At 36.5% G+C, this 17,231-nt stretch overlaps 1 protein-coding gene across 10 annotated transcripts in view; it reads right to left on the reverse strand.

Annotated features, from left to right (window-relative positions):
• The window catches only part of RFX3 (regulatory factor X3), a 325,429-nt gene that overhangs the window by 20,579 nt on the left and 287,619 nt on the right, over nt 1-17,231 (reverse strand). For all 10 annotated transcript variants that reach the window (XM_010389306.2, XM_030919590.1, XM_010389299.2 and 7 more), the window contains one exon: nt 9,435-9,588. In XM_010389306.2, coding sequence (XP_010387608.1) covers nt 9,435-9,588 — 154 coding nt within the window. The remainder of the gene's footprint in view (nt 1-9,434; nt 9,589-17,231) is intronic.

The following is a 17,231-nucleotide window of genomic DNA, read 5'->3' on the forward strand; positions in this document are numbered from 1 at the left end:
TGCGCATGCCTATAATTCCAGCTACTCGGGAGGCTGAGGCAGGAGAATTGCTTGAACCTGGGAGGCAGAGGTTGCATCGTGGTGAGCTGAGATCGCCATTGCACTCCAGCCTGGGCAACAAGAAAGAAACTCCATCTCAAAGAAAAAAAAAAAGAGATAGTAAAAGTGATTCAAAAAAGGTAGGTAATGGCAGCTATTCTGGATGTTTTTGATGGTGAAAAGAAACATCTTGAAATTTCAATATAAGGAGTCCAGAGCATTATTATTTTCTTTAAATGTCTCCCAAACAAGAACCAAATAAATCAAAGCATTTTGCATTTAGCATTGATACATGGTTTTACAACCAAGGAAAAGGTTGCTGACTTTAATTTCTGGTTTCATAATATTTGAAAGGATTACTAACATTCCATTTGGTAAAACTTTGTGTTCCTTGGTTACTTTTCTATGTATGTGTATGTGCACTTTTCTATGTAACTTTAAATAGTTTTTATTGAAACCTGCTAAGAAGGCCAAGATCTCTGGCAGTTTGCTCCACATGTGGGCAAATCCTGCTGGTAGCTGCCGTTGGTCTTGCTCTTGTGGGCTAGACAGCTATCCTGGCAATGTGTGCTACTGGTCACTCTGTACACAGGGCAGCATGATTCTAACTGTTCAGGCTTTTCTGCCTGCCTTGGGTACACCGCAACAGGTGTACCTAAATGTTTTTAAATGCCTAAGACACACGAGTGAGTGTGCAGGCGGTGAAGTGTTCAGATTACAATATCAGCCTCAGTTGCCTTGGAAGAGAAAAGTGATTTCAAAAACAGGAGCATTTAACACCACCATTAAGGCCGAAGTGGGAGGGGCCTTTGGCCCAAGACCCACACCATGGAGAACTCTGTTTTGTCTTTTCCATTGCCATTCCCTTTCTTACAGTGTAAGGAGTCCACAGAGCCAACTGGATGTGACTTCTTGGAGCCTGTGCTTTCCTCCCTCCTCTCAGATCACCTCTTGTTATCTGAGACCCTAGAATTCCCTGCCCCATGGCTCTGAGATCCCTTCCAGGTCCCAGCAGGTCTCTTCTCCAACTCTACCATTCAGAGGCATGAAGAGACAGCCGAAAAGGGTCAGCTGTTTGCAAAACATAGACAAAACTTGAGGACTGGGCTGAGGTGTCCACAAATCTGAGCACAAAGCTGTTCATAATATAAGATGGGGAGTGATGAAGCAGTCTAGGGGCCAGAGGCTGGGGACAGGGGCTGGCTATGTATATGTCACTATTTTCTGGTATGGAACTCAGGGGAGACAGAATTTCAAATCCAAACTCAGCCTTCCAAGTTGTTATCAAGACATATTTGTCAAGGTAGGTGGATAGAACAGATTTTATTTATAGTCTGATTCATAACTTTTAAAATATTTAGACATATGGTATCCTGGGCCCTGCAAATTGCAGGGCTGGGCCAGGCAGCACATCCTTTATGCAAGTAAAGCCATTGGGGAAATAGAATGAACCTTGCTCCTAATTTAATACTGGCTCCCCTTGAAAACACCTATATTATTTAATAGGAAAGCATAGCATTAATTTATTCTATCAGAGGACTATATCTTAAATTTGATTATACCACTTCTCTTTTCTGGAAATCATTAACTGGAGAGACAATCAGAGTGGCAATGTAGAAACATGTTCCCTTTGTACTAAGAAAACCATCACAACAAGCATCAATCACGTTTGAAGTGCTTGTATTATCATCACATAAGGCCCATATTCTTGCAGAAAATCTCTAATTTTTATGACATTTTATGGCAGTATATTTCACACAAGGATGGTGTAAAGAAAGGCAGAAAACAATTCCTGTGAGTTTAGAAATTTACCTATCCCAAATAAGAGCTATTTATTTATCGGGGGGGCCAGCAACCACCATCTTCACCTGTAGTTGAGAGCAAAACCACCATAAAGACAATCTCAAAGCCAGAGCCACTTGATGACAGAGTGTGGCAAAGTGTCACAGGATGACAGAGTGTGGCAAAGTGGCCAGTAGGTGGCACCGTCATGCTTACTCTAGGCCAGAGAATCTTTTTCTCTGGTTGGGTCTGCCCAAATAGCTGCAGTGCTACCTGAGAAACTCTTTACTAAACGAGTAACTTAGTGGTGGACTTCGCTGAAGAGGACTGTGTGCTGATGAGATTTCTCTCCTGATGTCTACAGTGACCATTTTAGTCCTTGAAATATTTTTAAAAGTCTTCAACTTCTATTTTGGTTTCTTTTCCCACTTCTAAGTTCTTTAGGAAAAGTGCTCTCATAAGCACCTATGAAAGTCCAACTTCATCGTATTTCTCTGAAATAATATTGACAGGCACTTTCTGAGGAGAAGGTACACTTTTTGGTCTAGGAGTTCCCCCCCGGCCCCAGAGTAAAGAAATCTAGGGCATCAATTATGAAATCCAAGAAGACGTCCTATCAATTGGCAGTCTGTCCTTCTCTCACTCCTTTGTACCTCCTTCCTTGAGTGAGTAGTTTTTGGGTACCTATTGTGTGATTGTTTAGATCACGGTTATAAGCAAAATTTTCTCCATTCCCTGAAGAGGATGAGAGGAGAGGTTATAGCCCAGAGTCAGCAGGGAAGAAAGCCATGCATAGGAAGCTAATGAGCAGGGATCCCAGAGGGAAAGAACCGTAGCCCTGGGCTGCTGAGTCAACAGATTCTTTTCTCAAATGCAAGAAGAGAAACGAACAGAATGACAAACTAGGAAAAAGGAAGAAAAATGGGACAAGGTGCCAATTCTCTGGAACTTTGGGGTCACTTTTATAATTTATTTTCAAGTTGTCAGAAATTGTGCTAATGTAGATGAGCAGATTTACAACTAAAACCAAACTATGAATTGTTTAAAAAAATGTTTGATTTAGGTCTGATCTCAGGATGGCTGTAGAGGAGCTGAAGGGTGTAATTTGTTATTTTCTGGCAGATTTACTTTTCCAAATGCAATTTGCTTAGACTAATATCCATTTAGTTTTCATATTCTAAACACCTACTAACAAAAAGTGCAAGGGGAAAAGATGGCAAGAGTATTAAGAGGCATCCTGTAAGGCAGAGGAAAAAAAAACTCTGAAACAAAATAATAAAAACTTATAAGCTAGGCACCTGGCTTGTGATTGTCAGAGAGAACATGTGTGTCTATGTGTTTATGTATTTTGGGGAGTTGCACATAGTCCCTATTCTGAAACTATGTAATTTATATGGTGAAAAACTGAAATATAGATTAAGCCCATCCCATTTGACTATTTGAAGTGAGGCAGTCCTACTTTCAAAACTTGCTAGTTTTGGTTTGGGACAACCTTCAATTTCTGTTTTCCTCACTGGTGAAATAGGGATACTAAGACATCTTTTCCAAGGTTTTGGTCAATATTAAATAAGAATGTAAGACACCTAGCATAGTGATTGGCACAAGGCCTGCCCTCAATTAGAAAAATACTAATATAGTAAATAATAAGCTTTACTATAAATAACAATCAACAACATAACTTTTGACAAGCATTCCTTACATTTTCTAAGCTACTACTGTTCCAAGATTCTATTTTTTTTCCTGCAAACTATCTCGACTTGTGATAATGTTCTTTCCTTTTAAAATACTTTGTTATAACAAGTCTATTGTTCAACAGGCACATTTAAAGTGTATTCCCTAGTCACACTAGCACAATGCTCGCTAAACTTTGTTTTTCTTTGGTTTGATTTTACTTTAAGCACCAATACTTGTTTACTGTGACTGTAATTCTACTTCCACCAAATGGAATTCTTTCACTGAGCTTTTATCCCAAAAGCTTACATGTTCAATTATTACTGCACTTCTTCAGTTTTTAGGTTGAAGATTTTTTTTCCTTCCAAAAAAAATTAACCAAGTACATCAATTTTGATGAATCCAAGACATTTTCCTTTTGATGTTAAATTGTTACAGGTTAAATTTTTCTCAAAAAATATTACTGAAATATTATCTTTTCTACATTGATATTCACAATTAAATACTTAAAGACTCTACTGGTTCCTCTTTATTTGAAAATGGCTAAAGAGGTAGCTTAGATATAATATTAAGTATAAATTATGATTAAAAGAATTTAGATATATTTAATAGATTATTAAAAGATTTGTAACAAAATAATTTTATGAAGCAATAAAAATTGTACAGATTTAGTGAATATATTAATATACTATGTATGTTTTAAAGAAATAAAGCAGAAAGATTCTATACAGCCATAACATTTGAATAAAAGGAAATTTTTCTGCTCAATTTTTCTGGTCAGAGTTGTACAGAAAGTTTTATGATTTTTAAAATTGTTTATTTAACAGGTGTGTAAACAGATGCAACTTGTTTATTTTATTCCTACTCTTAAAATTTCACCACTGCCAGAAAGCTTGTGGACAAATTTATAATATTTAAATGAAAATTTAAAAACTATATAAATTCTAGCAATAAATAAATTGTTTCCTTTTTACCATTTAGGCAAAAATAAACTCTACAATTGCATATGCTTTAAATAATTTACTAGTCAGTATAAATGTAGTAGCATACTGACATTTAGAGGAAAACTTTTTGGGACTGTGAAGCTGCTTCCAGTTTAGGGGAGTCCATTGTATAGCAGTCTTTATTTCAGTAACACCAATAACAATTGAAATGACAGTGTTACAGTGAATTCAAAAGTAATGGTTTGTATGCTTGTGTATTTTGTTTATATGTAAAACATGTTCTTTCCTGCCTGCCTGCTGAAATAATGTTAAGTAATGTTAATTTTAAAACTCATTTACTGAGTTCACATTATTGAAAAGATACATTCATTGTTCTTAAGTCACTTTAAAAGGAAAGTCTTTTTCCTTGCTTATGAAACTATTTAACTGACACCTTTTCCAAAGCAAACACCTATAAAGGCAAAACAAATGCCCAGCAAAGTTTGTGACTATTTTGCAGGTTTGCCCTTGAAACTGTTCTTACTCCAATCCTACTCCAATCTGTAGCAGGTCATAAGCATGGTAGATTAACAACAAAGACTTTGGTGCCTGGTGGCATGGTTTCGGGACCTGATTTCACAATTTAGTAGTTGTGTGACCTTGGGCAAGTTACTTTTTGGTTCTGTGTCTCATTTCTTCTTTTTTTTTTTGGAGATGGAGTCCTGATTTGTCGCCCAGGCTGGAGTTCAGTGGTGTGACCTCGGCCCACTGCAACCTCCTCCGCCTCCGGGTTTAGGCAGTTCTCCTGTCTCAGCCTCCTGAGTAGCTGGGACTAATTGTTTTGTATTTTCAGTAGAGACGGGGGTTCACCATGTTGGTCAGGCTGGTTTCGAACTCCTGACCTCAGGTGATCCACCGCCTTGGCCTCCCAAAGTGCTGGGATTACAGGCATGAGCCACCGCGCCTGGCCTCTCATTTCATCATCTGTAAAATAGGTGTAATAATAGTATCCACTTATAGGTCTGTGGTGAGTTATTAACACATATATATGGCACTTAGAACAGTACCTGGCACACAATTGCTATGTAGGTGTTAGCTTCATTTGAAATTTAGACTTTCTATCCTAATTCAATTTTCCTCTTGTCAGTTGCATTTGACAGTGTTTATTTGGTCTCTGTGGTGCTTGAACGTTAGGTTTCCCAGGAAAACTTCACCTTGGCTGTGCCCCCTCCCATCTCTGTCAGGGCCTGTGCACATTCCCCTGTGCCTGGGGTGTTTTTCACCCCTTACCTTCAGATTCCTTCTTCACAGAGTTAACATCTTTTGTCCTTTAGTTCTCACCTCAAACATCATTTCCTTGGGAAAACCTTCCCTGGTCCTACCAGGCTAGATTTAGGGCCCCATGCTTTAAGCGTTCTTATATCCCTTTAATTTTCTTTCATAGCACTTAACAAAGTTTGCGGCTATAATTATGTGACTATTTAAATATATATCCCCCACTTGAAATCTAAGCTCCTCGAAGGCAGGGTAAAAATCTATTTTGTTCATCATTATATCCCAATCATGATAGCTTTGGCATAGAGTATTTGCACAAGAAAAACTTGTTAATAAATGATAAATCAATTTCAGAGATCAGAAGTCTGGAGTTCAACACAAGTCAACATGATTTGCCCAAGATTATACTAGTAGATACGACAGAGTTAGAAGTAGAATTCACTTCTGACTCAAAGTCCTTTGTTGTTTCCAGGTATTATTACATCTTTGATTATACAAATCAAACAAAGAACTGTGCAATTAGTATTGTGGAGCTTCTAGAATGACAAGTAAAAGTACAAATCAGAAAGACTTGAACTATTTGAGGTATTCTGGAGGAACTGAGTCTCCCTGAGAAACTGATTTTTACAACATGAAGTAGGAGTTAGAATGGGTGCGAGGAGATGGGCAGAGGCTTCTAGGTAGAAAGAACCATTTATGCAGCAGTCCAAGGATGAGAAAAGCTTGGTGAATGAGAACAGAGAAAAGGCCACTGTGATTGCAACAGAAAGAGTAGGAAGTGGGAGGCTGACGTTGATCAGAGGGGCAGGGCCAGATCATGCAAGAGCTCATGTTCGTAACACAAGGGAAAGTCACTGAAGGGTTTCAAGTGGGGGATGACACAGTCAGCTTTGCATTTTCATAAGACGATACTGACTGCACTCTGAGGGATTTCAGAAACAGAAAACTTGGTAATTGGTTGGAGACGGGAGTCAAGATAGAAGGGCATAAAAAGGGAATGCTGGCCGGGCGCGGTGGCTCAAGCCTGTAATCCCAGCACTTTGGGAGGCCGAGACGGGCGGATCAGAGGTCAGGAGATTGAGACCATCCTGGCTAACATGGTGAAACCCCGTCTCTACTAAAAAATACAAAAAACTAGCCGGGCGAGGTGGCGGGCGCCTGTAGTCCCAGCTACTCGGGAGGCTGAGGCAGGAGAATGGCATAAATCCGGGAGGCAGAGCTTGCGATGAGCTGAGATCCGGCCACTGCACCCCAGCCCGGGCGACAGAGCAAGACTCCGTCTCCAAAAAAAAAAAAAAAAAGGGAATGCTGATGTGTCTGGTATAATCAACTGGGAGGATTGTGGCACCATTTACTGAGAGAGCCATTAGTAGATAGAGCAAGATTATTAATTTCGTTAAATACATGATATGCTCTCAATAAATAGTGACAATTGTTACTGTCTTTGTGGTTGCTATTATTACTCATTATTCCAAACCACTTGCTGTGACTGGGAGTTATGGTGATTTTTATGGATTTCAATGGATTTTGGCCTGATGTATTACTCCCACTATGTACACAGGCACATCTGGAGTTGGTGATTGGAAAAGGAAGTCACTCAAGGGACCAAGAGAAGGTAGACTTAGGATAATGTGAGGAGAACATGAGAAAACAGACTTTTTAATTTTTTGAATTTTCTTCTCCTTTTTCCCAAATCAAGAAATTTTAGATATGATAGTATGACCATGGCCAGCAGATCTATGAGAGCAAACAGGTGTATGAGGCATCAATGCTGTATGGGGAGACCAACCTATAAAATTAGTCTGAATTTGCCTTTTGGGGTAAATAACGGATGAGCATAGGCAGGTTAAAGGGCTTTCCTATAAACTGAGTAAGCAAAGAAATCAAGAAGTATGCTTAGATCTTTGACCGTATTTTTTTTTTTTAATTTAGATTTTATGTGTATATCTTTGCCTCATGTAAAATCTGTCATGTTCATTTAGATCGTTTACATGTAGTAAAAAAAAAAAAAGAATACCTATTAGGATGGTTAGATGGCACTACAGATTATGTAGCCCATTTTAATTCTGGTGCCGCCTCTGCAAGCATACCAGGAGGTTGCTAAGCCTTCACACTGTGTGACTGGCTCATGTCCACTGCCTTTGTTCCCTAGAGATACAAGGAAAGCAAAGGCCATGCATCAGGATTAGCCACATGGTGTTAATGAGAATCCGTGCCATCATTATCCTGTTTATCCTGTTAAAGAAGTCCTGGAGCATATGAAGTAGATGGCAAATGTGTTAAGTATACTAAAAGACAAGGTCCATTTCTGAAGTCTTGAACCCTGAGTTAAGAAATTTTAGGGTACTGAGTCCACGTGCTAACTGGGCATTTTCCAACAAGGCATCTACAAAACAACTAAAGAAAGAGGCAATGAGGGGAAGTCAAATATAAGAAAAGTCCAGATTGCTTTGGTCACATGAGGTCCTGCTTACGATGAAAAGCCACAGTGATTCCCGCTTAATCTCACACATATATTTGGCATCATTAAAGCTTAATCATCATCAGGGAACATCATACAAAGACATTTAGACTGGTATACAGCAAGGGGTTTTAAAGAAGTGGAAAAGATGAATATTTCAAATGACCTTCTAGGTGAGTTTGACATGCATTTTATTTATACTAGAATATTAGGGAGGTCGTTGAAGTATTTTAATGTATTTTTATTTATGCCTTATTATATTAAACTAGGAAAAGCATTGAATAATATCTATTTTCACTCTTTTTTATTTATATAAACACATACACATAGCTTAAAAGTGAACATGTCTTTTTTACAGCCTTGGGAAATCTGTCACATTTTCTAATCTGGTATAATTCAACAAGGTATCAACTACCCCTGCCTCCTGCATTCAATGTAACAAAATAAGCCAGTGCTGAACCATTTGAGCATTTGCGTCTATTCCTCATTATATTAACCAGCCCTTGTTTATATTCCAAGTTTTAGTTTTTTGATAAGCCATTTTGATTACTATTCAGAAATTCTGAAGAAGAGAATTTTCCCCCTCACATCACTAGTGGTTAGAAGCATGGGTTTGAAAATCAGACTGTGTTTGAAAAAAAATTTCTACCATTTTTTAGCTGAGTAATCATTTAACCTTTCTGTGTCTTAGCTTTCTGCATAAACCTTGGATGCTTATTGTAAAACAGAATAAAGTAGAACCTATCTCAAAGACTTGCATTAAGTGCTTTATTACATGTAAAAAACATATAACTGTGCCTGGCACATATTAAGTGTCCAAAAAATGTTAGTTATCATCATTACCATTTTTATCCTTCTAAAACAGAATCATTTACTTGTTCCTGGGGACTGGGAAAAAGAGTCTACAAAATACATATTTAACCTTTTCCATTGTATTCCTAGCCCTTTGCTTTATCAGGAGCATCAATCTTTTTCCCACTCAAAGTATTTTTCATATTCCAGTGGTTCTCAAGTTTTTCTTTTACATAGGCACCTGTATAATATAGAGAGACATTCCATGAACTTTCACGATATAATCTACAATTTTAGAATCTTTTGATTAAGCACATAAGAACAGAGGAATTTAAGGACCTCTTGCAATAACTCCACAGCCCCTCCTGGGTCTGACGCTGACTTGGTTAGGAACCATGGTTTTAATCAATAATTAATACATTTACACTGAAGTATAATTCTGATTTATTTTTAATAACCCAATGGGTCACAGCTCTTTCAGCCTCTCTTACCTCGCCCATGACTGCTATGGGAGTCTCTCCTGTTGCCTGAGCAACACGATGTTCTACTAAGTAAAACATATATTCGTCGTAGAGTAGACGGATCAGGTGGAAGGAGCCAAAGCTAGCAGCACTGCGTAAGGTTAAGTCCCGAATAACCATTGAGCTGTTCCAAGAGAAAAGACATATATGCAGCTAATATTAATGACAAAAATTAGCATTCTACCTATTTTTCCTCTTAAAAAAAGTCAAGCTGGGAGTCTATATGGTTGGTATAGTATAAAACCTGCCATGAAATCACTTCATTATTGAAAGCAGTTGTCTCAACTCATTTAAATAGAATGATAAAGAGATAATCCTCACTGAGACTTGATCCTTACTAGAGATAGATAGTCTTAGTGGAAAAAGTCACTTTACTATCATAGGCAAGTCTGTTGCTTCTACCAAACTCACAAATAAATCAGAATTGAACAAAAAATATTTCTGAAAGATTGAGCACGCATCACTACCCTAAGAAAAAGCAACTTGAAGTAAAAATCTTATTGATGAAGGTTGGCAGTCTGCCCCTCTCAGTGATAATGACCTCTGGGGTATGCTTTAGGAAAAACATGTATTTCTGCCAGACAAAGCTTACAAAATATACTAAGCAATATTCCCAGATGTGGCAATATAGACTACAGGCAAGTATGTACAAGGATTCCAGCAAGTTTTCTTGGAAGGCAAACGTATTAAGTGCTTCCAGTTTCTTAATGATTTCCACTTAAATTATGGCATATTTACATTATAAATATGCACAAGAGAATCAATTAAGAAATCCATTATTTTTGAAAATGCATTTAATGTATATAATATGAAAATATAAGCAATATTATTAATAAAATACTAATAATAAACTCTATTATATTTAAAATGGAAATGAGTCCAAAATAAAATCTTGGCTTCAACATGCCAATCATTAAGCTTGTTCACACACTTCAAACCTTAAAATAGTCAAAATTTAGAATCAGAGTGATGTGTGTGTGTGAGTATGTGTATGTGTGTATGTGTGTGTTTCTTACCACTTTCATTTATTGGCCTTTTTCTAAAGATTTTTGGCATATGAACACTAAAACCACCATTGAATTCCCAGGAAAAAGAGGTAAAATCTCACCTATGCCTTGTTTTACAGTAAAGAATTATAACACATTAGGCAATGGAAAAACAAAGACTGTACTTTTGTTTTCTGTTTCATTTTTTAACCTTGTTTAAAGAGAGGCTACTAATACATCAAACTGTATGCATTCAACTTGGCAAGTGACAAATCATCATTGTCCATCTGAAACACAGAAGCCTTGAATTCTGATTCTGTCTCTTCACTGACTGTTGACCTTAAAAAGATCATTTATTTTCCCGAGATGTTTTTCCTCTTGCATGAAAACAAAACACTGCCTTTAGTCTTATCTAACTTACATGCTTATTTCAAGGATAAAGTAAGTTAAAGGATGTGAAATCAACTTATAACTAGAATGCTATTCAAATATAAGTGATTGTGATTATAATACACAGAAAAGGAGAAGCTGACCTTCTCATTCTCATTTATTTATGGTAGCAAGAATAGCAATTATTATATGATGATGGCAGAGGACCTCTCAATTCTGTAGATCTATTTACTAAATTATAATAAGAAGAATAAGTGTGGGTTTGAAGTTACACAGACCCAGGTTACCACTGTGTGATTTCAATTGTGATCACATAATTTTTTGTAAGGTTCAAAGGTTAGCCTAAGAGTCAAATGAAATAATGTACGTGAAATCTTAAGAAAACTACCCATGTAACTATACTGTTACCTACATTAGTGTTAATAATATATTCATTATCATAAATAGTAGGTCTAACGAATAATATCTTATAATTGATTACCTTAATGAATTCCTTAAGTTTACAACTCTATAAATAATTATTAAAAATAAATGAATACTTTCATTTGCATGCCAAAATATATGACAAAATTCTATATATAACTCTATCCATGACTTTCCTAAAATTCAGTGACATATTACCAATTTGTAAAAATAATTTATAAGATCATAATATAAGAGCTGTGTGAAAATAAATGTTTCTATTCCTATGGAAGAAAATTTTTAAAGCAGTGAATCACTTACTAAAAAAAAGCAAAAACAACACAAAAACAAAAATAAAATGTTATAAAACATTTTTACCCATACTAACAAAGACTTAAAATAAATGATTTTTAAAGTAAAGCATGAACAGAATATTTGCTCCTAATTGCATTTGTCTTGCTGAAGAAAGGTAGCAACTATTTAAAATTTTCAAATTTTAAAAATTTAAAGTATAAGACAAATGGCTAATAAACATAAAAAAAAGACTCATTTTATTTGGAATTAAAGAAATGAAAATCAAAGTAAGATACCCTATATACTCTACAAAGCTGTCAGAGGTTAAAAGATCCAATGTTATAGTTGGTTTGGAAAAACTCTCCTTTACTGTCTTTATGAATAAATTCATAAAACTTTTGTAAAGGGAAATTTGGCAGTATTTGCCAAAATTTAAAATGTCAAAACCTTGACCCAGAAATCGAATTCTAGAAATTTACACAAATAACCAAAGATAGTTACAACTGCAGCACAATATTTGTACTAGTGAGAAACTAGGAGAAAATAAATATCGTTAAAAAGATAATCTAGTAGGATGCTGATTAAACAAGTTATGGCTCATTTAGATATAAAATTTTATGCATATAAGTAGTTAAAAATGAAGTAGACATATAAGTAGTAACATGGAAAGATGTTTATAATATAATGGTTAAGTTGAAGCAAGATATATGAGCTCATTTACATAAAAACACTCCATACGTCAAAACATTCCTACCCCCAAGTAAACTGGAATATCTAATACTTTATTAGCATTGAGATCACACATTTCATTAAAGTAGTATTAATTACTTTAAATGTTTATATCCTTTTACTTGAACTTATCCAAAGATATATGTATGATTGTATATGAAGATAATCATGACAGCATTTTAAAAAACTGTATCAAAACACCAAAACCCATCTTAATGTTCAAGAATAAGGGAATGTCTAAATAACACATAAACATAATGAAATAGTATGAGGACATTAAACATTATGTTTCTGAAGATATTTAATGGCAAGAAATGCTTAAGATATAATTGCAAATAAAAAATGTTAAGAGAAAAATATAGTTAAATAGTTTACGGGAAACAACTGGATCCCAATTTTATTTAACCCAAAAAGAAAACATTTAACCAGTGGCAATTTCTGGGTAGAAGTTTTTGTATTTCCTAGATTATCTTTTTAAAAAATTAATTAACTTTTTTTATTTTTAGAGATGGGGGTCTTGCTGTATTGTCCAGGCTGGGGTGCAGTGATGCCATTATAGTGATTCACCACAGCATTGAACTCCTGGGTTCCAGTGATCTTATGCTCCTCACCTCCCATAGGCACTTGCTACCATGCCCAGCTTATTATTCTATTTTGTTAAAGATGGGGTCTCACTGTGTGGCCCAGGTTGGTCTCGAATTCCTGGACTCAACAGATCCTCCTACTTCAGCCTCCCAAATAGCTGGGATTACAGGTGCAAGCCCCCATGCCTGGCCTGTATTTACCACATTTTCTAATGTGAGCATATATTAACTGCATAATAAAAATATTTATTTTAAAAGATGTCATTCATTATATAATAATATAGAAAAACAATACTGAGTCAGGTGAATGTTAATAAATCTTTTCAGGAATGAATATCACAGATAGAGAATGAGTCTTTCTTTATACATTTCTAAGTTTGAATTTTAGGCCTTTGTATTTCTCTTTCTCTTTTTTTGTTTTTGAGATGGAGTCTCGCTCTTGTTGCCCAGGCTGGAGTGCAATGGCATGATCTCGGCTCACCGCAACCTCCGCCTCCTGGGTTCAAGCGATTCTCCTGCCTCAGCCTCCCGAGTAGCTGGGATTACAAACATGCGCCACCACGACTGGCTAATTTTGTATTTTTAGTAGAGACAGGGTTTCTCTATGTTGGTCAGGCTGGTGTCAAACTCCCGACCTCAGGTGATCTGCCCACCTTGGCCTTCTGTTAAAACACAATAACCCTGAAATCATGTGAACAACTAAGGAGAATGTTCATAACAAGTAGTTTTCTGATATCATTTTAGAAATGCAAATTCAACTTTTCCAAGAAAATTCATATTTATTTGTTCAGCAGATATTTATTGTGTTCCTACTCTGTAGCAGGGTCTTGGTTCAGACAAGACAGACAAAATTTGGTTTCAAAAAAGTTCACATTCTATTAGGCGAGACAGTCAGTAAATATACAAGTAGATAAAAAATATAAAGTTAGAGGGTAAGAGATCCTATAAATCAGGGCCAGAGACTGGAGAGTGATGAGGGCAGGCATTTTAAGTTGGAGTATCTAGAAAATTCTTTCTGAGGAGGTGATATCTGAGCAGAAACTGGATTGAAGTGAGGAAATGAACACAGGTGAAGAATTTTCCTGGCAAAAAGGACAGCAAATGAAAGAGCTTGAGACAGAACTGTTTGCTGTGTTCAAAGAGCAGCCAGGAGGCTAATGTGGTAGGAAGGCAGTGAGCGAAGAGAAGAATACATGATAGGGTCTGTACGACTCTAGAGGCTGGACTGTGTAGTAGGTCTAGTAGGCCACGATAAGGCCTTTGGATTTCATTCTGAGTGTTCTGGAAACTTTTAGATGGTTAGGCAATCACCTTATTTCAGCATAAAATGCACATGTAATACTAAATTCTGTTGGAAGTTTTTTTAAAAAAATGTATTGATCCTCAATTATAATACCTAGTTATTTAAAAAATACTGATATGTATGTCACGAAATTATTGTCATATGTTTAGAAAAGAATCAGCTGAATTGTATCATTAACGCTGTATCTACTTTATTCTCTCTGTGTCAGGCTTCCGCTCTACATGCCAAGTATTAAATGACACAATTAACAGTTTAATTGGAATCCTATTGTCCGATTCAGACTTCTGTAAGATATGTTGTAAAATTGACTCCACTGAATTGTTGCTAAGTTACCATGAATTCAACTCTTTTTAAGATCAGAGTTGTAAACGTTAATTATTTTATAATGGACAAGAAATACCTTTGTATATTTATCTTTATAATTCATCATGTGGAAATTGAAACATATACCCTAACATGTGATAGCCAACCTGCCTCTTCTGAGTGTTTGAAGATGTATCACACCCTTTGGGTGAGAACATCACACCTGTGATCCTTATGTGAACTCACTCTTTGAAAAGTGCTTACAGTTGATTCAGAAAAGAGTATTACTTTTTGGAAGATTCATATATTGTCCAGTTGTAGGCAAACTAGGCACCCTGTGCCTACTTTCAAGCCACAATATCAAAGCTATACATTCCATTCTTTAAATTTGGGATATCTGAATGACCTTCAGGGTGGCCCTGAAGAATGCTCTCTTCTGTTATCCACAAAACACACAAGCTGAGAAATGGCCCACATAACTTCTCCAATTCTGCCCAAGAAAGGAAGTGATTTTTTTTTTTTTCTGCCTCCCAGGGAACCACCATTAGTCACTGAAAGCCAGTTTAGCCAAGGAGAGAGCCCCCATTCAGAGCAGACTGTTTGTAGCGCTGTATCAACTGCTATCATGATTCTCTGCAAGTTTATTTCTATATTTCTATGTATGTAAATACATACAAAAATTTTAGAAATTAAGAGATTAAGCATCTGATTTCAGAACATGAAGGGCCTCCGTATGTGACTGCCAAATTTATAATGGCATTTACAAATTTACACATTTTTGGCATCTGCAATGCCAAAAACATTAAAAAATATTCTAATTCTGCTTCTCTGATAGTTTGTGAATGTAATTTTCACTACTCAATATGTTCTTATGTCTCAGTAAAAAACAGTTCAGATATTAAAGGCTCAAGTTTCTAAGCTATTGACTTTGCCTACCAGCAGGAGGTATGCATCTGTCTGAATGTGCCTTTCCTTCTGGGGCCCTGAACTGTATGCCTTCAAGTCTTTTTGAAACGAAAATAATAACCATAATAGTGTCTAATAATAACAAGCCAATTATCCTCAACTCAGGGAGGACAGAGGCCAGGCAAGTGATGATCTACTGGGATTGTATATCTGCAGAGAACAAGAAATGCAAGTAAGTAATTTTCTCTCCTTTCAAGATACCTGCAACAGATCTCTGTGGAGATGAAGGCTCCAGGGATGTATTTCTAAAATGACATCGACTAAATATAGAAAAAAAAAAAAAAAACCAACAACCACAGGTAGAGGTAAGGGCAAGTCTGACACTAACAACATAAGAAAGCAGTAGGAAGAAAAAAAACACCTTGCTTTTTTGGATGTAGAGGATGGACTCTGACTTTGGTCATATAAGTTTTGGAACAGCCAGTCAAGTGTACTGCCAGTCAGTGTACTGCTGTTTCATCAATCATTCTTGGAGCACATATACCATTTATGTTATTTTCTGGGAAAAAAACTTGATGAATAAAAAACAAACTCTTGGGCAACTGGGAAAATATCTGAAATCTTAAAAAATGTTCCCAAATCAAATTTTCTAATTCTACCATTGCTACAACTGTTGCTGCATCTACCTTGAGAACACTGTGATAACACATTTCAAATCTTCCTGATGTATCAAGGGAAAACATAATTTCTCATCAACACATTTCTCATGAACATCCAGATCCAAATCTAGCACTGGCTTCACTGATGCATACTAGTGGGTCACAGAGCCAGACAACACCTTAATAATTTGCTTCTTGAATTATGTGGGCTAAAGGTACTAAATATATGAGAGGCAGGAGTACGGAATTGTACCACTACAAAAACAAAAACAAAAACAAAACAACAGCAAAAAACTGGCTGGCTTTCTTTCATTGCATTTGACCCTGGGCTAGACACTAGACGGCTATTCAGGACGTAAGGATAATTTAACTCTTAATGAAACATATGATGTGGATCTATATGTCTACTTCAGTTTAAGAAATAAGAATTCGGACCAAACCAGTTGAGAAAGAAAAAAGTCACTTACAATAAAACCAAAGGAACTACCATCATAATTAAAAGACCTCTGATTCCATCATTATAACCAACGGTGGTCAAAACAATGTGGAAATCCTATAGTCTGGGTTTACTGAGTTCATAAGTACTATTAGTTCCTAAATTCTGTTACTTATTCATAGTCTTTCCCTCCTCACAACTAGCTTTGGACTCGCCACTGATGTCCAGATGATGACCATAGTGTAGACACAGCTACAGTCAGGCGTATGTCCTGTGGCCACCACTTTCTGATATGTGCTTGGCTGCAGAGACTGTACACTAGAGACTGCCTATACTTTACAGCAGATATTAATCTTAGGGCCAAATCAGTGGGGCCAGCTTTATCTAAAGAAGCTAAAAAATGAACTCTTACCACAAGAACAAATGCCAGAGTTAAAAATATAATTTACCCGACTTACGAAAGACTTCCATCCTACATATATGGTAAAGACACTGACCTACAAAGGTCATAAATGCTGGTTTTTTTTTTTTTTTAATTATACTTTATGTTCTAGGGTACATGTGCACAACGTGCAGGTTTGTTACATATGTATACATGTGCCATGTTGGTGTGCTGCACCCATTAACTCGTCATTTACATTAGGTATATCTCCTAATGCTATCTCTCTCCCCTCCCCCAATCCCACAACAGGCCCCGGTGTGTGATGTTCCCCTTTCTGTGTCCAAGTGTTCTCATTGTTTAATTCCCACCTGTGAGTGAGAACATGCAGTGTTT

The sequence above is a fragment of the Rhinopithecus roxellana genome, chromosome 16, assembly GCF_007565055.1.
Source record: "Rhinopithecus roxellana isolate Shanxi Qingling chromosome 16, ASM756505v1, whole genome shotgun sequence".
NCBI lineage: Eukaryota > Metazoa > Chordata > Mammalia > Primates > Cercopithecidae > Rhinopithecus > Rhinopithecus roxellana.